Genomic DNA, 24,331 nt, shown 5'->3' with positions numbered 1-24,331 from the left:
ACAGTGATATTATATCATTGAATTCAAATTTAATACTATCCATTATACAGTGACCCACTGGTAACCTACTGTACAGCAGAGCGGTTTACCCACCTTTTTACTTATGTATTCACAGTTAATATTTTGTGTTTACTATAGATAAATAAGTTATTTTTTATCTTAATTACCTAAAATAACTTAATTTATGAGATCTTTTAATTATATCCTATATACAAAATTAATATACTATTAAGAAAATACTGTCTTTCCTTTTGATTACCTAGTACTTAACTACATAATTTCTAGCACTAATAGTATTTTCGAATATTTTAAAATTCTTTTTTACGTTCCTAGCGAGTTCCTACACGTTAGCTACCAGTTATTATATCGTCTGATAGGCGTTCCTCACGTGCACATTCGGTAGGCTTAGAACGAGCATACTTTCACACGTGTATGTCCAAAAGGTTATTGCCCCCTAAACAAAAAAAAAAAAAAAATCATAGACCGAAACTTTTTGACAGAAGTTGAATTTCATTGGTTCGCGGCTCGTGTTGTTATATTTCTTGGTAAATTATTAATTGTCCACGCAGCAATGTTTATAGAATTCTTGTTCTTTGGTTCAGCCAGATTCTACACTCATAATATATGATATACTTTCACTTTTAAACAAGCTCCTCTTAGTTCATATTAATATATTTATTGTAATTTTTATTCACATTTATTTGACAACATACAACCCATTTTGAACGCTTTCAAACTATAAAGTAATTGCAGTGTCTCTGTATAAAGGGGCAATGGTTATTGGCGAACTTGCCTCGCGAATTGCAGTGCAAATTACTGTGCCTATACAGAACGCCGTCTGAAAATTAAATTGTGAAAAAGCTAAATACCTTGTATTTTACCATTGTGTAATTTAATAGTATTTATTTTTTTTTAAATGTGTTATAAAATTAAAGTCCTTATTAATATACTTAATTTATTAAAGTTTAAAAAAATTTATCTGAATATTTTATTATAGTCATAAATATTTGAGAAACTAAGATAACATATGTAACATAGATAATGTTTTATTAATTACATTAATATTTGTTACCGATTTTACAAATCCATAATTAAATGAAACTTAAATAATAATTGTTATATTGACAATGAAGTTTGAAACTATGAGCTATTAAAAATATTAAATGAAAAGAATTTTACAAATTATTAAATTCATGTTAATTATAACTATCTAATATTTATGTTAAAACCCAGGTCTTATCTTGAATTAAGAACTATGATATAAATTTATACAAATTTGAATACATTCTATATTATATGTATTTATAGAATTGTCGATTCATTTGATTGTTAAATAATATTAAATATAAGTTCTTTAAAAAAAATTAAAAGAAGAAATTTTTAATATAATAGGTTTTATATAATTCAGACAGTATCATAATTGAATAATCGGACGAGGTATATTTAAAAACGTCTGGGAGTCTTCTTGTTTGTATGTAATTATTATTATAGGAATAATGTTAAATATTATGTGTATGACGAAAACCTACTGGTATCACTGGATACGTACAGAAGAGAGAGGGCTTGTGTTTTTTAAAAATCTATCCAACAGAACCGTGTCAAGGACAACTTAACGACACGGTCCATAGAGCTGTGATGAACCGGTTCCCCTCTACTGCAATGCAAACCATCGTTGATTCAAAATCTGATTGAAATCAAAATTATTTTGTAAACGTATAGGATAAAACGTTGAAACTATAACACATACTGGTCATATAATGTCTATTAAGTCACATTACTAATGCATATTATATTTTATAATATACCTACATATATATATACTGAAATATAAACATGTTCAGTAATAATAATATTGATTTCTCATAATTTATTGTAACTGTTTTGTTGTAACTGAATTATATGTAGGTAGGTAGTATGTAAATATTTAGGCAAAATGCATTTTAAAATTAAACCATATAGAATTTTAAAAATTATTTCTTTGAAATATTATAATTAAACTATACTTTATAATTTATATACGTCTCAGCAGCACATGGGTATAAGTGTTATTAGAGAATTAAATGAGTATTTAACGTTATGAATCTACATTCTACAGTAGTATTAGTAGTATTAGTATTAATTAAATAATTAAAATGTGTATGCAAGTAATCTTTAGATTACATTTATGAAAAATGTAATGCAATGCATAATTATTACATTTAAAACATTTTGACAACTTACACTTTTAATCATATTTAAGCGTTAATAATTGTGAATTTCACCCTCTTTCGGAAACCTTGACCAACTAACAAAAGAGCATGGGTGTTTCGGGAATCAACAGAAGACCCATGTGGCTATGTTTACATGTATATTATATATGTTATTATTACAATTCTTTGGGGATCACCATATGACCAAAAATAAAACAAATTCGTTACAATAGATGTTTCACCATATATACCTTCACCTATGCAATGTTTATAATGTCTCTGCAGGGATGTTGTTTTGTGTAAATACGTTTTATAGCCAATTTCAAGCCCGTGAAAGGGAAAAATGACAAACAATTGAATTTAGGGTTTCGTCAAGGTCGTTGTGACACCCCCGACGGCCACTTATTGTTGAACGAAAAAGTGAAAATAACTTTCGGTTTTATTTATATTGGTATTTTTTTTTCTAGAATAAATAGCGTATGCCAATTCTTAAATAAACATTTTTATGTTTCTCCGATATCGATGATTTAGGCGAGGACTCTATAGTAAAATTCATAGACAATCGGAAAATAATTATCGTGCACTACAATCCGTGACGATTTTCTACGATTCTAGCATGTCTGTAGAGGGTGGGGAGTTATCTCAAGGACTACGACTTCTTGGCAGTTCTATTATTTTTCACTGAATTGAATGAAAACTTATTCAGCAATGTATGTGTATGACCTAAAAAATAAAATACAAAATAAACGTATAATTGCAATTTTATAAACTTATCTAATTTAATTCAAACCAATTGAATCAATTATTATTGAAGATAAAACTGCATTATAAAATAAAATAAAATCAAATAGATTTTCATAAGACGATCGAAACTCGTATCATATTATGTATTCAAAACGTATGTGTGATATTGTTTCATAAAATATCTTTATATTATATATTTATATATTATATTTTATACGCATTACATGCATATTATATAAATATGTATAGACTATACATTCATTATATTAATTATTAATTACTTTAAAAATAACTACTTATATCTAAAATGTATAATACTTAAATAACTACTACTTAGTTACCTAAAACGTCATCATATATTTATCTCAATTTTTCTATAGTATAAATAATAATATTTAACTTTTGTGTAAGTACAGTTATTTTTAAATATGTAAATATTTGAGATGATAAACTTTAAATATTATTGTATACATATAAACTAATTTAAATATTAATTCGCAGCCATACACATTATTTATTTGTGAAATCGTATTTTGTAAAAAAAAAAAAAACGTGTCCAAATGTGCACAAAAATTGAAAATGATATTTCATAATAAATTTCAAATAGTTATTTTTGTTTTCGATATAATTTTACGCTCAATAACTCGCAGCAAAACTGCGGCGGGGACGTATTTCATCTCATTATTTCGTTGGACGTATTTTATTTATTTATTGTTTATTTCTCGCTTTTGATAATGCGATAATACTGCAATATCTATAACAATAATTATCCCGCCCAAATGACTAATAGTAACACGCTACAACTATTATTAACCGCGTAGAATGGAGGTATATTATTGTAGTAGACAATAGTATAGGTGTAGTATACAGTATACGGTATTAAAATATATAAATTATAATGTAATACGTCCAACAATAATATACCGGTCTCTGTGATATTTTCCATTTGCGACGATTGTTTTTTATAAGACATAATATAGATAATCCTTGAACCTACGCCGTGTGCTATTATGGCATCCACTAATATTTAATGTTTATTATTATTTACCACAGTATAGTACAAAATATTATGTACAATATTTCTACAGTACACATCGCGTAGTATCTTTATTATTATATTTTTATTTCGTATAATAGGTAATCGCCTTTATATTCGTCGTCTGATGTCCAGAGACAAAGTGGTAACGCGTCATCTCGCGCACTCGACTCTCTGAACTTTTGGTATTGCTGTCGTGCGTAATACATTATTTATTCTCCTGATGGTTTTTTTTTATCCGACCGTTTGTCCGGCGCATTTATTTATACGCGGGCGCGCGTCTATTTGTGTTCTCGCGAAATTTCGTATCGGGAGCGAGAGAAAAACCTCCGCCGGGGGTGTCGGCCCGGCGGGGTGGGGCTGGTGGCGGCTGCTGCTGTTGCCGCTGCGGCGGCGGGACGGAGGTCGCCACTGACACAACCTGCCACCGTCACGGAGACGTAACTGGCTCAAGTGCAAGTGTTGCGATTACGTAAGTAGGTCGTATCGCGGTTTGGCGGCGGCGGCGCGCAGGCGCATCGCGACTGTCGTTCCGTTCACGTGCCCAGCACAACTGCGTTAACGTTGCGGCCCATAACGCCTGCTCGTATATGTATATAATTTATTATTTAGAAGTGTTTGTGTATGTGTGTATGTACCTAATAATGTACGAGCTTTATTACGATATCGATATTACTGTTGATTATCCCTGGCCCCTTATACCTATCTTGAGTTTTCGGCAGAGGAGGTCGGTAAATATATGTGTATTATAATAAATATTATAATACACATCGCTATTCACACACGTAATAAACATGTATGTCTGTGTGCGCATATTGTGTCTGTACATAATTATCCGCATGTATGTATGAATGTGTGTGTGTGTGTGTGTGTGTGTGTGTTCTAAATTATATTATGTGTGTACAATAATATATTATATTATTATACAATGGTCTTCGTCCCTCCACCTCACCACCGGACGCACCCCGCGCACCGGACAAAGCCGCGTTCTGCCCAATCCCTTTGTCGCGACATACATAATATAGAATCTATTATTGATATTATAATGTAATATATATATATGTAGGTAATGTACGCGTCGCGGCGTGGTTATTATTTGGGCCGGCGCGCGAGCGCACGACGACGCCATTTAAACGTATAACAATTCAATTACGTTCAATTTCGAATTCGTTTGTGAAGGTAGTAATACGCACCCGCGTGTATTTATATATATTATTATTATTGTATGTGACGCGATACTAAGCACTGCACGATATATAGTAGGTATAGGTATTAGGTACCAATAGGTATATTATTTTATATTTGCGATGGTATATTATGCAAATACACATAGGGCACGAGTCTTATTTAATATATAGGCATTAGAGTAAAATTGTTAAGTTAAATGCTAAATATTAATCAATTATAGGCTTAGGGGCTTAAATGTCTCAGGTAGGACTATTAGCCCTCATCTATGGGTTATCGGTGTTGCAGTCATGGTACACACTGTAAGTATATAGACGCCTATATACTTTATGTATACACCACCCCTCCGCAGACCACGTATGGTCGCAGGAAGATACGAGGAGAACGAAAAAAAGTTATAGGTAGTATTAAAATGTTGGTCATATTATGTAGACGCTTTGTAGCTGTATAACTCTATAGTTGCTACATAATATAATGCCGGCTAGCCTTTTTTTTATTTCGTATTTTATTAAGGCCAATTCCCACGCGAACGTTGTTCTCTTCCAAAATTAAAATGCACTACAAATATAATATTGCGATCTAAAAAAAAAAATGATAATCTTTAGAACAGTACAATCATAATGTATATTATATTCTGTCTACACACGTCGCATATTTATTGTATAATAGTAATATATAACAGCTCGTATAATGTAATATAATTTGTGCGAAACGCGTCTCTGAAACCTCAAATGTTATATTAAACGATTGTTGTGATCACTGTGTGTTAATGTGACCTTATGCGTTTGTATTATCCTATTAGGTTTCTATATCGATTATGACATTTGGTGGTTTATCATTTACGAAAAGAAACAACCCGCGAGTATTTCGTCGATTATGTCCTCAAATAATTATTTAGAGACGTGACAAAATTATAGTAATTTTGTTTTATAGTTTCAATTTGATTATGATGCATATATTTATAACATGTGTGTTTTTACTTAAATGTAATAATTATATTCAATATTATTGTCAGTAACCTAGATACATAAATATAGTATTTCAAAGTATATTCTGTAGTGTATGTATTGATCTATGGACCTGCTTGCCCTAGCTCAAATAATAAAAAAAGACGCGATAACAATCGATACTAGTGTCTGTTTTTACTTTATATAGGTACGTTCTACTTTGACACATATGAATAATAAACTAGTATGCCTTGATTTGACATCAAATGCGAATCCATTTACACGATTTTTTAAAATACATTTTTATATACCTAACCTACATATTTCACCATTAAAATGTTCAAATATTTTTTACATTGAAAATCGTATTACTACCTATAGGTATAGAATTAGTATAATATAAAAAAAAGTTTTTAAAACAATTTCATCGTATATACTTATAAATTTAATTTAATTAAGTTAAATCCATTTTGACGTCATGACATCAAATGCCGATTTCTTATCAATTATTTTATTGAACGTTTCGATACACAGTAATGTGATATTAGTCATCAATCATCATTATTAGGTAGGTATTACTATACCACCTATAGATATATTGTTTGTTTTGGAGTGGCGAGATTATGAAATGTGTTTTGAGTTATAAAAAAATTCAAATTTCAGACATTTTTAATGACAGTATTAAACGAACGACACCATTATACCTTATAATTAATCGAATATATTTTTTTTTATTTACATAAATTATTGTTGATTGACATTTTAATGGAATTTAAATTTAATCACGCATTTATCACGCAGATAAACATAGCACACTCAGTTACACATGCATTGTAAATAATATATTTATTTGTTTTTATTTTTACAACAATTACGTCTGGGTTAAGCAATACTATATAATATTTTCGACGCACGTATATATAGTAAGTAGGTACGCCAACTTGCCTAAACAATTATAATTATATCTAACAATGATAACTCATATTATAATATGTTTTTCCAATTTTCTTTTATTCGTCTAATTGATTATACGTTCTTAAAAGGATTTTTATCGATTTTGTTCAAGTTGCGTGTGCAAATATATTGGTATGTATTTTGTTTTTCCCCCGGCGACTGATAAGAAAATGAGAGCACACTCGATTATGTAGGTCAGTAGGACACCATAATCCATATATCGTATATACAAATATACAATTGTACAGAAGCTGAATAGATCTAAACTCTTCGGCACTTGACATTTAGTTTTATATTTGTACAAAACGAAAACAATTGAACTTGCCTATTATGTATAATAATTGTATATTTTGCTTATATTATATTGATCGATATGCTCGGTCGTCGTGTATATTAAACATACCGCGCCACATAAATATAAATATATATTTGTATCGATATTTTTAGATTGTGTGCATATGGTTATTAATGTATCCTAATTATAATATATTGGTTAGGTCTAAAGTTGTGTGGGAAATAGGTCACGTTTACATAATTATTTAAAAAAACATTTTTCTTTTTTTTTTAAATGTATATTTTTTATTATTGTAAGCCTTATGGTAATACTGTTGAATGGATTTATTCTAATAACCCTTGCACCTGTCGACAGTATCATGTGACTCTCCTCTTGGTCCGTGTATATATAGGGGCGTGTAAAAGACACTCGAAACGTTTATGAATAACAAAAAAAAAAATCGGTAGGTATAATCTCCTGGTGCGTAGAACAAATTACAAAAATAAGGCGGACTTAATTTTTTTATATACGCTGCATGTATTATCGTTAAGGGTCTGATGAGATGATTATATTTTCCCTTGGGAATTGGGTCAGTGGGGTGACAACAAGAAGAAAAACTTTAAATACACGACGGAAGTGGGCATGACAATATTATGATGTTTCAGTTACAATTAAAATGGTGAAATAATGATCAATAACATCACACCTGTTCCGTCTTGATGTTTTTTTTTTTTTTATTATTATCTTGTATTTCGTTTATCCTTGTTAGATTTGATCTGATGTCATGTATAGATATATGATATATCGTTTCATACATGCCCTGTTAAATATTTTTTTATCCATCTATGATACATTAATACCTATATTTTAAATATGTAATTTAATTTAATTTTCAAATATTTGTTAATACAATATTATTATTAACTATTATGTTCTTATGACATAATATAAATTAGATTTACTTAATAAAAACGAGTTTTAAAATTATACTGACATGAAACGAATGTAATCAAAGTTCATAGAATAATCCTGTCTCTAATATTAATTAACCCTTTTTTATTAAGTAATTTAATGATCACACCTAGTTATTATGTATTTATGTATGTATTATATTTAGTGTTTATAACCAGCTTTCAATTTTTTTATTTCAATTTAGTATTCCAATCATTGGTAGGTAGGTAGGTACATTTTTATAACCAGTAAAATATAATTTTCTTGTAGACGAACCATTTACCATTTTCACACTCTGAACTCTGGTTATGTAAATATACTATTCCTAGGTTTGAAGATACACTTCCCAAAATCTTTTTAATAATAGAATATATTTCACATCAATTAGGTTTAATATAGAAAAACTGTCCTCATACAGGATCCTGATTCTCTATAATAATCTACTTAACGCACAATTTACATAAAGTTTAATCAACGATTAAATTATTGGACAGTTATTTCATATTATACGAATTTATTTTGACAAAATATGCGTGATTTTTTTTGTAAAACCAATACATCTAAAAATGCATAGTCTATACGTTTATGTGCAGGAGTTAATCAACAAAACAATAAACATTAAAAGTTTAAAAAAGTGTGATTGCAACGTTGGAAAATAACAATAATGTATTTATAATAATTATATCATTGTAGGTATTTTATTAATATATTATTATCTTATGTTATAGTATTGTAGTACTATACCATGTTTCGGGTTTAATCTGTTTAAAAAATTATACAATTGCAGTATATTTTTGAGGTTTTGACTTGTCCTGAGTAAAGTTTCGTAAAAACTGTAGTATACCACCTAATATAATATGTAAAATTTGGGTATTAAATATATAATAAACCGTATGTTTATCGAAATCCCGCGATCGATACAATACGTATAAACATAAGTACGACATTAAAATTTAAAAGTTGTAAGTTATAACATACACAGAACTGTTACGCGTGAATTACGGGTTTTTTTTGTTGTTGTTACTTTAATTTAATACTTAACTCGTTTTTTCCCTCCAAATATATAATATATTATATTAGTTAATTATTTAAGCAACCTTGAGGTGAGACGCGCGCGTATCTTCGTTCACCACCCCTCTCAGCGTGCGTATTCAAACGCGCGCGTTTACACACAGACACACAGACACACACACACACACACACATTCATATACATAAACACCCCCCGCGCTTGTACACACACACACAAACACACGCGTGCGCGCACGCGGGCGCTTGCTAACCCGCCTGCTCCGTGTGTCGGACTCATTGTGGACACACACATACAGAATTGAAAGTAGGTCATTGAGATCCCCCCTATGCCCCGCCGCCGACTGTACGACCGCGCCGTCGCCTTCTCCGCCTCCTCCGCCGCCGCTGCTACCACCGCCACCGCCGCCGCCACAGCCATTACGCGTTTGCCCCCACCACGGGCCGGCCCCGTCACTTTCACTTGTTTCAGCCGTTTCGTCGTGCCGTCCGTGTCAGTGTGTCTGTGTGTGTGGTATCCGATCTTACGGCCACGGCTAACCTGACTCTGCCGCGAAGTTTCGTACATGTGTTCGTCGAGCGCGCTCGATTCGTTGTAAAATAAAATACATCGTCTCGCGGTACTTGTAAAATTTTTTTTTTCAAAAATTGTATCGCTTTATTTTACGCTTAAAATATTTTTTATTTATATTTTTAATTTTCGAGTTAGTGTGTATATTATACGATTATAATATAATTCGGAAAAATCGTTTTTATAATATTAATAATAAATAGCCGTTTATTTATTACTTTAATAATTTTCGGAATTTATTCGTGTTTGGTCACCGCCGTTGTCGTCGTCGTCGTCGTACAGTGTCCGCGCGCGCCAGTAGTGTGTCGGTCCCCCACCGGTCCCGGTGCGTGTAGCGTGTAGCGCGCGCCCGTGTGTTGTGTGTTCGTGTAGCGCGCGCGCGCCCGTGTGTGTGTGTGTGTGCGCCGAGCCGCGCAACGATTGCGTTTCGTCGTCGTTGTATAGTCGTCGTCGCCCGATTCAGTCTCACAGTGACGAAATCGGACCGGGCGCGTTGTTGTGCAAACGAGTCTCGCCAACCTGCAGTGCAATAGCCATATTATAGATATGACGAAAGCCGACAGCTAGCCGCCCCCCGCGTCCGCGCGTGGCCAACAACTATATACAGCGACGACATTCCAGCGCGACACCGTCGCAACGGCCGTCGTTGTACCAACAAACCCGCCGAAGAACTTTTTCCGGGTATTGTAAGGTCTTTTTCGTGCCTGACGATCACCCCATAACCACTACTCCCCAACCAACACCCTGCAATAGTACATTAGTAAAATATGCTCTCGAGCAGCCCTTATTCGTGACGAAAAGTGCGATCCGCGTGTCAAGTGGGTGCCCCTCCGGGACGCCCTGTACGTACATCATATGTTAGCAGCCGGCATGGATCACTCTGCCAGTTATCTGTCCCATTTCGGGCTCAGCCCGCCACAGGCGTCCGGCGATGACGGCGGCGACGATTCGCTGTACCAGCCGCCCGCCTCATCGCCGCCCCTGTACCAGTACATGCCGCCCCAGCACCAAACGCCCTCATCCAGCGCGGCCGCCGCGTACTCGATGATGGGTGGCAGTAACCAAGGCTGTTATCAGCTCGGTAATGTGGACACAGCGTATTTGTTCGGTTCCACAGGTGGAAACGGCGGCGGCGGAGGAGGAGGCGGAGTGTCCGGCTCCATGGACGGCCTCCAGCAGTACGTGGCCGTCGGCGGAAACGGCGGCGGTACGCCCGTGTCCGCGGCCGCAGCCGCCGTCAACCCGTCGGCCACTGGTTCCGAGCTGCCCGACACTAAAGAGGGCATCGAAGAACTGTGTCCCGTGTGTGGTGACAAGGTGTCCGGTTACCATTACGGTCTGCTTACGTGTGAGTCATGCAAAGGCTTTTTCAAGCGGACCGTGCAAAACAAAAAGGTGTACACGTGCGTGGCCGAGCGGTCGTGTCACATCGACAAGACCCAAAGGAAGAGGTGTCCATTCTGCCGATTCCAGAAATGTCTCGAAGTCGGCATGAAACTCGAAGGTTAGTGTCTTTTTTATATTATTTTATTATTTTTAATATTATCACTATATTTAAATATACACTTCACGGGTCTGTTTTGATTACCTCCATCCATACAACCTAGCGCTAGCATAAAATTGAGCTTTAAAAGTTGTTTTCTATAAAATATCCACTCCGAAAACTTAAACGGCAGTTGCTTAAATTCACATATTAGTAAAATATCAATAAATCGTATAACTCAGTTACTCGTGTAACTAAAATAATACGTATTCGTCGGAAACGGTTTATTATTATTATTTGCTTTGAAAAATGTTCATATAATATTTTGTTCGATTAAATAGTAAATATATTGTCAGTAATCATCTCCGCCCGCCGTCTGAGGTGATTAAGAATACGACTGAAAATCACATTTGTCTCACATGCGTATATGTTGACGTACGAAAATAAAACGTCTAGTGTTTAAATTCTCAAATTGCGCAGCGTATATCACCTATTATTATGTAGTTGTAGTAATTTGTCGTGTTATATTATAGTCACCGGGCAATATGATGATATACGTAAAACAACTCTAATAAATTTTACGAGGGATTTGTTCATATTTGCCGAACGTATACAGCAAACAGCAGCGCAACTGTACAATTTTGGATCATCCGCCCAATTATTTTAATTAAATGCTTCTCTCCCGAGTTCGAAAAACGAGTTAGTGTGTGTGTGTGTGTTGTCAACACGCTACTAATACTACTACATTACTACCTTTATAATGTGTAGGGATAATAATATCGTTTGTAAAATACGAGACTGCGGTGCTCTCAATTCCTGCCCAACAAACTGGTTAGCATATTTTGAGTATTGTATTTCGGAAATTTTTTCAACTGCCTCGGCGTGCAGATTAAATTCGGATGATCGATTTGTCATTATTTCTATATGTATATAAATATATGTTTTTTTTTTAAGTATTTGCGTTTAATAATTGTGTTTTGAGGAAATGCGGGTCGCATGGTATTATTGTGAATTTCCAGCCGCGCGTACAGGAAAAAAATGCTTAAAAGTACAACTTTGATGACCCGTATTTTCGATTTTTTTCGAACCTAGTTTATTGTTTGTATTATTAACCGTCAAAGTCAGTATTGCGATATATTATTAATAATGCTCCAGAGCATATACAGCATAACCACGAGGTTGAACATTTTATTTTAATTTTCCAATGCGCCTACAATATTAATATACCCACATGTGAGTTTGTTGTTTTATACTGTTTTTTTTTTGGGGGGGGGGGAGGGTCTTTGTCTAAGCATGGTTATAATATTATTATTATAATATGTATTGTAGTAAATAGTAATAATATATTTAGTGGTATTGATTTTTATTGACGGGTAACCCGTGGTGTTAATTTTGTCTGCTATTAAAATCGTATTCCATTTATTACGCGACAGGAGGAATCGATTCCCATACACAATACACATATTACATAGTATATTATGGTATATAATATACATAGTATTATGTGGAAATTATAGAACCACCGATGTCTTAGAAAACCGTATAATATATTCCTGCACACGATGTTCAGAAACAGTATCCACCATGTAGTCATCAAGTAGATTACAATTTTCTTATGCTATTTTAAAAGTTTGCTCCGATGTTAGGCTTAGGCCGCTGTCTTTATTTTAAAATTTCAAGTACTAAGCCTATTTTGACTCCGTGCTCTATTTATTTACTTATGTTATCCTAATACATAGGTTAATACATCGTTTCAACGTAAACTATCGAAATTATGTATTGCACGTTGGGAAAGAATTTCAAATAAACCTACAATATTTTCATCTGTCGGTCAATAAACTAAAGTTAACTATAGTTAAGTATTGTGTATCATTTTTTTTTAATATGTCATGTGTAAAATAATTTATATTTCAATAAACGATAACGAATAAAGTATAGCAGTAATAACTCGTGCAAATAATAAAATGTATGCATTATAATTGCCAGGAAACCGCATAATTTTGATATACCACGTTAGATAAATTCAATAGTTAAAATGTTATATATTATATCATATTATAATGCATATTAAAAAATTGACTCATATTTAAAATACAAATAAAATTGTGATATTTACGTATGATTAGGTAGTAAACATAGGTACGTACATAATACATACACTGTAAATGTTATAGTTTTTTAATAAATAATATTTAAAAAAAACTTGCTATATAAAATTTTTGAAACAAGTTGTAAAAAACACATTTACTATTTTGTAACTCTTATTATGGGGAATTTAACGCAAAGATAATAATGATAAAAAAACTCGGTTTTTCTGTTCCACAGACCGAATCCGTGTCAAGATCGTCAAGATTTTCTCAGAGTCCCCCCTCCCACCGTCTGTATATGCATTGCTTTCCACCATTCTTCCATGACATCATACAGTTTATTATTATTACTATTATTATTTCTGCTATTCTATTACAAGGCGATTCGTCCCACCGGTAGAATATCAAATACATAATAGAAATACATATATAAAACGACGATATATATATTGCATTTTGTATTTATAATCTATTCAGTCCTTCGGTTTTTTTTTAAGAATAAAAAAAAAGTTAAAATTGTATAACGTATTATATTATTGTATATGTATATACATATAATATAATACATGTATATAATGTATTCTGTATGCATGCATGTACATGTTATGTGTTACGTATTATATAGTAATAATAATAATAATCTTTAATTTTCGATGTCGTATAGGTACTATAATATGTACAATACGTGTACCGGGTGGTTAGGTGGCGGAGGGGAATAATGTGGTTGACCATTGAATAATGATAAACATTATGTAGCTCATTTTTATGGTTTATAGATATTTTAAATGATACAACGGTCGTCATACATACGTATACACGATTAAGTATATATTATATTATTTATAATATTATTATCATTAATAATAATTGGTTTTGGCATGAAAATTAACCTAATTTCCCGCTATAGTGAGTATTATATATAGATAGACATCGAGGTGTATTCTGTACGACGTATAATATGTTTGTGACCCGCTCGCTTGCGCATGTGTGTTAGCGTTCAATCTGTTATTCTATTGAAATATACGCATCGAACTTCCGTTCTTTTTACCACCGGGGCGCTATGCGTATACTGATAATCGCGTTCGGAAATCCTGTTCTGTGTGTATGCATTGTCGATTGTTTCATAGAGCGATTGTTTCGTGCAATTTGAAAATTGGCTCATCACAAATCGCATCGATTCGTATGAAACGCATTCCATGTTTTTTTTCCTATTCCGTCGCCGGTAAATCATAATATTATGTATACGTGCGTCTATATGCATAGCCGAAAACATAGGACGCGATGCGTGTGTATTAGAAATTTTCGGGTGCAGTGTGGGTGGTAAAATTCTCCCCAAAGACTTGTTGTATAATAATATAATAATAACAATGAATAGGTACTTGTATCGATTTCCCAACGATATTATATATTATATCGTTAGCCTCGCGCGTGTCGCGTTTATAATAATAATCTATTATAGGTACCATTTGTTCGGCCACTAGAATCGCCGGGTGGTGGCGATAAATTCTTCACATGTTGTATATTGTAAAGTATTATGTCGTCGGTACACCCGATACCGTATATAATATTTTATTGTTATGACCGGGGGTTGTCAAGCAAGCATATATCGAAATAGGGCACGTATTTTATATTTCGAGAAAAACGGTTTCGGAAATATGCTCTCGCGCGCGCGGCACTGTGTTGTGCAAAAATCCCCGCGCGCCGTATAGACTCGTTAACGGACCATTAATAATCCGTCGTAACGTTACGGCGCGGCAGCGGTAGGAGAGAATATTTCAGTTACGGCGGCGGTTACCTAGTTTCTTGCGTTATCTGCCGCGCGAAAGCGAGTCTGGATATTATATATTTTTTTTTTTACGAAAAACAAACGAATAATCAAACGAAAACGAAAATCGAGTCGCGCGCCCGCACACACACCTGCAGGTACGTGTGTGCGCGCGTAGGCTGTTGCACAATAGTTGTCATCATTCTTCTCACTCTCGACGGTGCGGTTTGATGTTTGTGTATGTGTGTGAGTGTGTGTTTGCGTTTTTTCTTTTGCTGTCGCGCGCGCACGCACACACAATGCATTCAGAATGTAGATTAGCATATTATACATTTACAGACGTGTATGTGTCTGCTGGGCGAGTACACGCGAACTATACACACAAACACACACACACACACACACACGAGTATACTCATACACGCTTACCCGAGTATATTTGCTCATATATACACACACACACACACACACACATACACACACGAGCGCGCGCGCGGCCTAGGCGTTTCGCAACGCGCTCCTTTAATTAGGGTCCCGGCGAGTAGGTCACACAATCTCCGCCCAACATCACCCCCCGCACGCCCCGTTGGCCCAGTTGCGCCCGCGGCGGCAAATTATTACGCTAGTTTTTTTCTCTCCGCCGCACCTGCACGCCGACCGCGTACGAATTTGGAAACGTATTTTAAAACCGTCGGGCCTGAGAAACGTTTGCCGGTCAAAAACAGCACAGACCATTATAAAAATGTTTGAAAAACCGATATACATAATAAATTCAGTGGTGATAATCCCGGGGAGCACTCGGGGGAGGGGTGTGCCTTTCAAAAAATTTGTTGTTGGTAGGTATACGTGTGCTCAAATAATGTAGGTATAAACATTTCAACCAACATTTAAATACGCATAGCAATCACCCGCTCTTTCTCATGTGTCCAGTATCGCTCTCTTCCGAAAATCTTGACACATAGAATATACCGTAACGTAATTATTGGTGTCGAAACCTATTAACTTGGTTCAGAAGATGTTGCTAATGGGTGATTCCCTTATCATGCTATTCGTGTTATATATATTTATCATCCTAAACTTTCATATTCGTTTTAAAAAAAGGTATGTGTGCTTATGGTGAATCTCCTAGTGACTGATAGAGGTTATGTTATACTTATATAATTATATTTTAAATGTAATAATGTATTGCGTATGATTAACTCACATATAGCAGTAAAAAGACTTGTTTGTGGAATTGTAGATGATTAATGTTGATGGGTGGGTGTTGGCTGGCAAATTTCTAGGATTGCCCCCTCCCCTAAAACAAAACGATTTGTACCACTGATAATAATATTATATAATATTATAATATTTACCAAGTCCAATGATAAAAAAATAAAAAATAAAAATCATGTCTTCCTGGGAGGGGGAGTAACACGCTCGTCCATCGTCAAAAAGCTCTCCTCTCCCCGTATTGTCGGGCATATCAAAATCGAGCGTCGGTTTTCTCTCATACGATATTTATATTCATTTTCGTTACAATGCCCCTATAAGTGCGCACCGGTGCGCCGCGTGCACGTCGTCGTTGCTTTTTATAATGAGACGCGTCTCCGCCCCGCCGCCGCGGGGGACCGGTTTTTCTGAGCGCGGCCGATCGGAATATTCTCTGTTGTATATATGTGTGTGTCGGTCATTGTACGGTAGACCGGTGTCGGCGGCGATGGTTACGCCGCCGCCGAATCGTCGTCGTCGTCGTTTTCTCTCCTACTCCAATCCGATCAGATACATTATTGTAATATAATATATTATTACCTATATGTTATTTTGATTATTACTAAAATATTTTTGTCCATCGGGATAAAAAAACAGTATCTAATAATATTAGGAAACAAGAAGACCGCCCCCGAGACTCTGCGGACCCGCCGTCGTTGGTCACATCATCGTAGCCGTCGACGTTATAGGTTTCTCTCGATGTATACGAACGTGGTCGGCCAACACCCAACCGTCACCGCCTCATCCGCGGTCGTCACGTAACGACGATAAACGCGTTTTTTAATGCCGCTGCTGACATTATAATATTATTTAATATTTATTTACAATAATATTATTATTTTTTATTAATTATCGCAATTCTGTATACTCTTGGGAGTGTGTGTACGCGTCGCACGTTTATTGATTACTATTTAAAATATATACGTTTTTCTAACGGTCTCTAAAGTGTCGACGATTTGGCGCCAAAATTTGCGTGCCTCGTGCCATCTTCTCGAACGAGCGTTTCTGTGGATTGACCTATTTATATTTTTTAATGTTATCATCCGTACACAACCCATATACCTAAATCCCATAGTTGTACAATATTTATACCACACCACGCCTGCACTTAACATCGAGTTATCCGAGTTCACGGTGTTTGATGGTTTCGCATAGCCCCAAATCCGTTGGCATTAAAAATCAAACGCGGTGGCGATACATTCGCGCGCGCCGCTGGGTTTTTGTCGTGGTATTAGTGTCGACACATGCACTCGGTCGTGCTGTGTGTGTGTGTGTGTGTGTGTTCTAACGGAAAAAACGAATTTCGCGTTTTTTAATTTTTAACGACCTGTGGGGGTAAAAATGCCTGTTGGTTGGTGATCCGTAAAACTATTGCCGCCGTCGGTTATTTCAAAACGTCGGCCGAATCGAATCGATATTTTCCGTCCGTTTTCGCCCGCGTCTTGCGACATTCGTTTGGTTTTGCATCATAATAATATTCTACCCGGACGGCGGCGACTCCCGTCTGTATGCTATTACCTATTATATATTATTATGAATGTTATATATTACAATAAATAAATATCCACAACGATTCGAAAACCGAATGCAAATACGCGTACGCAATATAGTACGTTATTATACGCATGTGACAAGTGCGCTCGCATATGTACCTACAGAATATTAATATTATCTCAATTCCCGGGAAAAACACGTTAACCGCGGTCGGCTTAGTGCGCGTGCATTTTTGCTTTCGAAAAAAAAAAACAAAGCGGCAGACGTTTTCACTCGGATTTTTTATTACCTTTTTTTTCGTTGTCGTCGTCGCCGTGTTTCGCACAGTTGCACTGGCACCGAAAAGACGTGAAAAAAAAATAACTTTGAATGACAATGTCCAGACAATTATTGCTGTACGGGCCGTACTTTATGTCGAAAGCGTCTGGGGTGCGGTTGCAACCGAAATATTATAACCTATGGTGTATGTGTGTGTGTTTGTGTGTGTGTCCGGCTTTCACCGGCGGGACGTCTGCTCGTGGAGAGGTATCACGTGGGCGGTACATAGTCGCGTCGTAAATGTCTCTACGCTCCGAGACCTATATTATGCATATATTGTTTTTTTTAAATGCGCTCCGCGTCCGCCCGTGATGAATTTACGGACGGATGAACGCAGCAAAGAGCAATTGACTCTGTTGAGCTATGTTTTTATTAGTCGGATATTGTGGGTCTGCTGCAGCCGTACAGTTATATTTATATTATTTTTCTCCACGTGTTAATATTATATATTACCCATGCAGTGGACGGTTGATCGAACGAACAACGTCGTATTTAATTATTATAATAGGATATGTACCATTGTACCTATATTAGGTGAAAGATTCAGTAAAAAAAATGAAATCGATTTTATTATGAAATTATTTCTACCTAGTTGTAACGTCGTTTCTCCTTGTCCCGTTTCAATATCCGTCCGTTTTTCTGGACGTTTGACGGTTGGTAATATCAAAACGTTGAAATGGGCCACTGTCAATGTCTGTAGACGTGCCCGGAGCGAACGTTACGCAACGGTCGCCGTTCGTCGGTTGCCTCAGCCTGCGCTGAGACACGCGTCCCATATCTCTCACGCCGGCTCCCTCCACTTTCCCCTCTCCGATGACTACCACATAATATATATTATACCATACCATTATTATAATACACGTATACACATTATTGTACGCACGTTACATATCGTATTCTTCTTCTTCTTCTTCTTCTTCTGTATAACATTATATATTATATAGACGTCTGTACACGACATCGGGTTCACTTTCTCCAAACTCGGCCTCACCATTGCGTACACCGCGTGCGCACTCGCCCGCCCATTCTCTTGTTGCTTCTATACCACCACCTGTCGATAGTCACGTGCCCGAATTTTTATTTAATTTTATTAGGTACAACCAGTTTCACAATCCGATATGACAACGACGACGACACACACGCACATTATATATACAAAACAGTATATAATATTATTTGAAACGATCTCCGACGAACTTAGCGGCGCGTTGGCCGGTGGGCAGCGACGGTAGCGGGGCAAAGAGAAAACTGACGACGACTGTTAATTTTGCCGTGCATGATCGCCGCCGTGTTACGTGGGGTGTATGCACTATATTATGACGGTTTGGTGATACGATGATAATGATAATATGAGTATATTGAAGATGACGATGATTAACCGTCGGGCGCGGTTTGCGCGTATTATCATAGTTGTGCCGTTTTCGGCCTTGAGAACATAGCGCCACGCCAAGTTGTCAAGGTTAAGCACGATTCGCTGCCGCACTGTTCACGGATTTGACACTATGGGGCAGTCCTCTTTAATTCGTACGTTTTCCTTTTCCCCGGGGTATACACATGCATAGACATACACACACACACACACATATATATATATATTATATACAGAGAGAGGGAAAAACAATTGCCATCAATATGGCTTTATAAGGTTAGGTTCCTCCATTGCGACCACCCGATCGCACACGGGACAATATCGTATATTGTATTATAGATCCGTGCAGTTTTCTTCTCGAGGAAAAATAATAACGTTTCTATAATGACATATAGCCGCGCCATGGTGGCGGAATTGAAATTGTTGTACAAGTTTAAACAATATTAAACGAAACACTATTACGTGACTGAAATAAATATTTTTATTACGGTTTTTTTATATCAACGTATTTTGTTAGTCTACTCGTGTGTGCAGTAAAAATAATAAAATAAAATCCGCTTTATATTATTATATATTGTATTGTATTACGATTTGACGTTTGGAAACATTTGATCTAATCGGTTTTTGTGTAAAAATAAACAGTCCTGATTTAAACCTACTTGAATATTTTCCGGCGCCATGAAAATATTCATAGACCATCTGCAGGTACCTAAACTAAATTTACTCAAGATAACATTTTTTTCGTAACAGCTACTTATAGAGTTAGCTTATTTATTAGCTATTTGAGGACAATTTTTCTTATTGAACTTTAAGGCTTCGAATTATAATCTCCTTACAGCGTGTGTTGTAAAAAGTAGGACTTGCGTTCTCAGTCTTCGTATGTAATATACACATTGACCCGAGGCGTTTGTTACTTAATTATTCAATAACAATAAGAACAAAAATAATACCTAATCACAGCATGATAATAGACGCCTCAACAATATGCCCGTTGTAATTTAATATAATAATGTCATAATATAGATTAGTTTTAGAAAGTTATCGGTACGGTTTCGATAGAGCGCCCCTTGGGGTTGCCCCGTGAGGCTAATACGTATGAGGTACAATATAATAGAGTAGGTAGGTAATATATGGTACACATATATACTGTGTAGGTACTGTAAAACAAAATCAATATTGTTTTTCCGTTTCATTGCCCATTATCAGAATTCCGAAATGTTTCCCTGTTAGGTAATTCAATGGTTTAAATTAACTCGATTTGTGAGCTTTTGTTTGTAATAATCCATCGGGCCTGTTTAGTAGGGAGAGGTGGAGTACATATTTCTCCTGTTGAAAATGGTATGCATTGTTGTGTCCATTCCGGGTTGTTGTTTACACCGCGGCGGCGTGTGGCGGCGTGATAATCAAGGTGAACCCGACGTCAACGGCAGCGTCAACGCGACGACAACTTCCTAGTAATATCTATCCGTACAACCATTAGACCTTCAACTCTGGAGCATCTCTTCCTGGTGTTCAGACAAGAATAGATTCGCGAGAGAAAAAAAAATCCGATCAATTTGTATTCGTTTAATAGAAGAAAAACGGAATAATTGATATTTTTCACTTGCAATATATTCAAAAACTATATGCGTGACTCACTTGACAATAATATGTACTATTATGTTGTGTAACTATTATACATTTATACTTTATGACGAGCCCGCGCTTATATACCTGTATTGCCAATATAAACGTGGGAATATATAATTAACTCATTTAACTGATAACCAAGATTTGTTAAAAAAATCAAATTAACCGATTTTGACGAATATGCGTATACAGATTATTGGTACACAATGAGCTAGAATTCTCCAACATTAAAAACACGTAACTTTAAATAACGTAATATCTCTTCCAGTAACTCATCACTATTCAAACAACGACTTGGCTCTTTTTTATGTACACCTAGGAGATATATTATTTTAGGTAGGCGTCTATCTATAATATATATATGTGTATAATTCATTACCTATCTGTTACGTCTGTAATCACTTCACAACTCTCTCCTATATACAATAGTATACAATACCACCCATTACTGCAGTTGTCTTATATTTCCTATGGAATATCAATTTTATTCGTATCATCTATTACTCACAGGTTTAACCCGTGAACTCGATTTCATTATAATTCTCATAGGTATATTATAATATATATGCGTATAATGTGTGTATATTTTATGCAACCGAGATGGTTTATTCAAACCATAGCTCTAAACAAAATTCAAAACTTGTCATTTCATCAAATTACTATTTACTATAGGTGTACATCGTTTTATCTTTGTCTGCAGTTATCACGTTACACGAAACTATATTTGCAGTATAAATAACTCTACTGTGTTTCTCTAATGTTTCTCCTCCGTGTTTACAGTCCAAACAAACCTTACACCGATTGTCGGCGTGGTTTCTTTAGAACCTGTCTGTACCGCGTTTCCAATTTATCATCTGTTTACAATTTGTGCACCCTTGCCTCACAAACAACGTCTTATCTATATCATCCAGACGCGTTCTCGTTTGTCTTGTTATCTGGGATAAAGGTAGTCGCTGTAAAACATTTGTACAGGCTGCATAAATTTATCGTATATGTGTCATGCGATAAATTCTAGTTGTGTTCTAGTGCGATTCGGTTGCTTTAGGAATTCTTTTCCGCGATACCAACCGACAACCGCTAACCAAGTCAGTATCACTGATGGGCATTACGCATACAATATGATATCACCGGTCGTAAACTCTCGGGCCTGTAGTCGTGCGAGTGCAGTTGCAAATTTGTGTCAACTGCAGTCTCGTCGAATCTCGTTTGCAGCGATGATGACTTATGCACCGGACGAAAAGTGCATCAATTTTGCTCAATTACGATTACGCTAAGTATTACGCTAATCCTGAGGCACGACCTTCGCTCCTCGGTGATGGATACGTGCGAGGAGTCGGCAAACCCGAAGAAAGTAAAAGCGGAACTCGGCAGCGGTTCTGCACGCACTTTCTTTCGTATTATTATATACAAGCTATTATATTATTATTATATGTTCATAACTCTCGTGGCGCACTCACTTTTCTCCACCGCGACTGGGCCAAGGCGAATGGCCTTGACCGTAAATCGTGTGCATAATAATAATATATACCGGCGCCGCATTCGCATTCGCACTGGCGCGCACACGCGGTCTTTGGCTACCAACAGCCACATCGTCGGGATCGCAAACGTATCTCTCTCTTTCTCTCTTCGAGTGGCAATCGATCAATCAATATGCAGATCATTAGATCGAACGCAACAACAGAGCTCTCGTCTGAGAATCAAAAACCTCTGGCCATGATAATAATAATGTCGCATTGTACAATAATAACATATTATTCAAAATAATCGTCGGGCGATTTGACGCGCGTTTTCACTCGGTCCCGCTCACCTCCACCTCGTCTTCCTGCAGGCTAATAACGCGCTACTGTTATTGTAATTTCGAGTTTTTATTCTTTTCTTTCCGAATATATTCTCTCCTTGTACGTACATATCATTACTGCACGTGACGGATAAGGCGGCGGCGGTGGCGTTCAAGTCTCCGAACACCGTGACCGGCCGGCGGCTGCGGCTGCGGCGGTGGCAACGTCGCAACAACCGCGCTAGGCGAGTACATAATAATATGCACACAATCGTCGTCCACCTCCCCGCTTAATGGAATAATATATTATTACATAGCCGCCGAGTCGCGCGCGTGCGCGTAGCTACAGCGCTGCCGCTTAATTGCGTAAGCGGCGTGTATCCATCGTTCGTGGCGACTTCGGCGGTGGTGTTGTTCTCAAGGCCACACGCCTTCGAGATCGTGTTTGTGTACGCGAGTGCATAATATAATATACAACTACAAAAATCGGTCACCTCCTTATCTCCCTCCGTCTCGTTCCCAACATCCGAGCACCGTACAAATAATATTGAAATATTATGATAATATCGAATTTTATCGAATAATTGTGATATTTGCAGTGTGTTAACAACAATTGTCTTATTCCATCTCAACAACTATCGTTTATAAGCTCGTCGCCGCCAAAGACCCTCTTATAGATATTATATATTATATTACCTATACTATTGTCGTCCCATGAATACGCTCGTAAACATTTCGCCGCGATCGGTTTTTAACGAGCTTCGCGATAACGTACAACCGTGGAAATTCCGCAAAGAGCGCCGAGCAATATGTTGACCGGCGGGACAATATCGACTGGTAGCATAATCGGACGACGACAACGACGGCGACTATAATAGTACGCGGCGACGAGATAATAATAATAATAATAATAACAACGATAACAGCGGCTTGAAGCGAATGGAAACGGAATCGAACTTACGATATAGCACTTTAATTCCGGAGACTCGGGTTAAATAACTCGAAGGATTTCGATAGCAATCTGAAAAAGAAAAGCTGAGCTTTAATCAAAATTTAAAGTCGAACTTATGGGCGTTCGGTTGACGTAACAATATTATGTGTTGTATATATAAATCCTTCGGCGGTGATTCGTTATCCTTTATATTATTATAGTATACGCATATACCTTCGTTCCACCGGGGTAAGGGTATATTATAGAAACGGGATTATTCCCTATAGTCCGCAATCGATTCCATCCATTGATGGATCGCAGCAGTAACAGCGCCGGTGGTGACGACGG

General features: G+C 36.2%; 1 protein-coding gene across 1 annotated transcript in view; it reads left to right on the top strand.

Moving 5' to 3' along the window:
- The window catches only part of LOC100162562 (nuclear hormone receptor FTZ-F1), a 59,625-nt gene that overhangs the window by 17,355 nt on the left and 17,939 nt on the right, over nucleotides 1-24,331 (top strand). The window contains exon 4 of the mRNA XM_029488260.1: nucleotides 10,997-11,383. Within this exon, the coding sequence (XP_029344120.1) occupies nucleotides 10,997-11,383 (387 nt within the window). The remainder of the gene's footprint in view (nucleotides 1-10,996; nucleotides 11,384-24,331) is intronic.

Source organism: Acyrthosiphon pisum, chromosome A1 (genome assembly GCF_005508785.2).
Source record: "Acyrthosiphon pisum isolate AL4f chromosome A1, pea_aphid_22Mar2018_4r6ur, whole genome shotgun sequence".
In the NCBI taxonomy this organism is placed as follows: Eukaryota; Metazoa; Arthropoda; class Insecta; order Hemiptera; family Aphididae; genus Acyrthosiphon; species Acyrthosiphon pisum.
The sequence above is the reverse complement of the archived record's forward strand: the minus strand, read 5'-3'. Positions and strand labels throughout refer to the sequence as shown.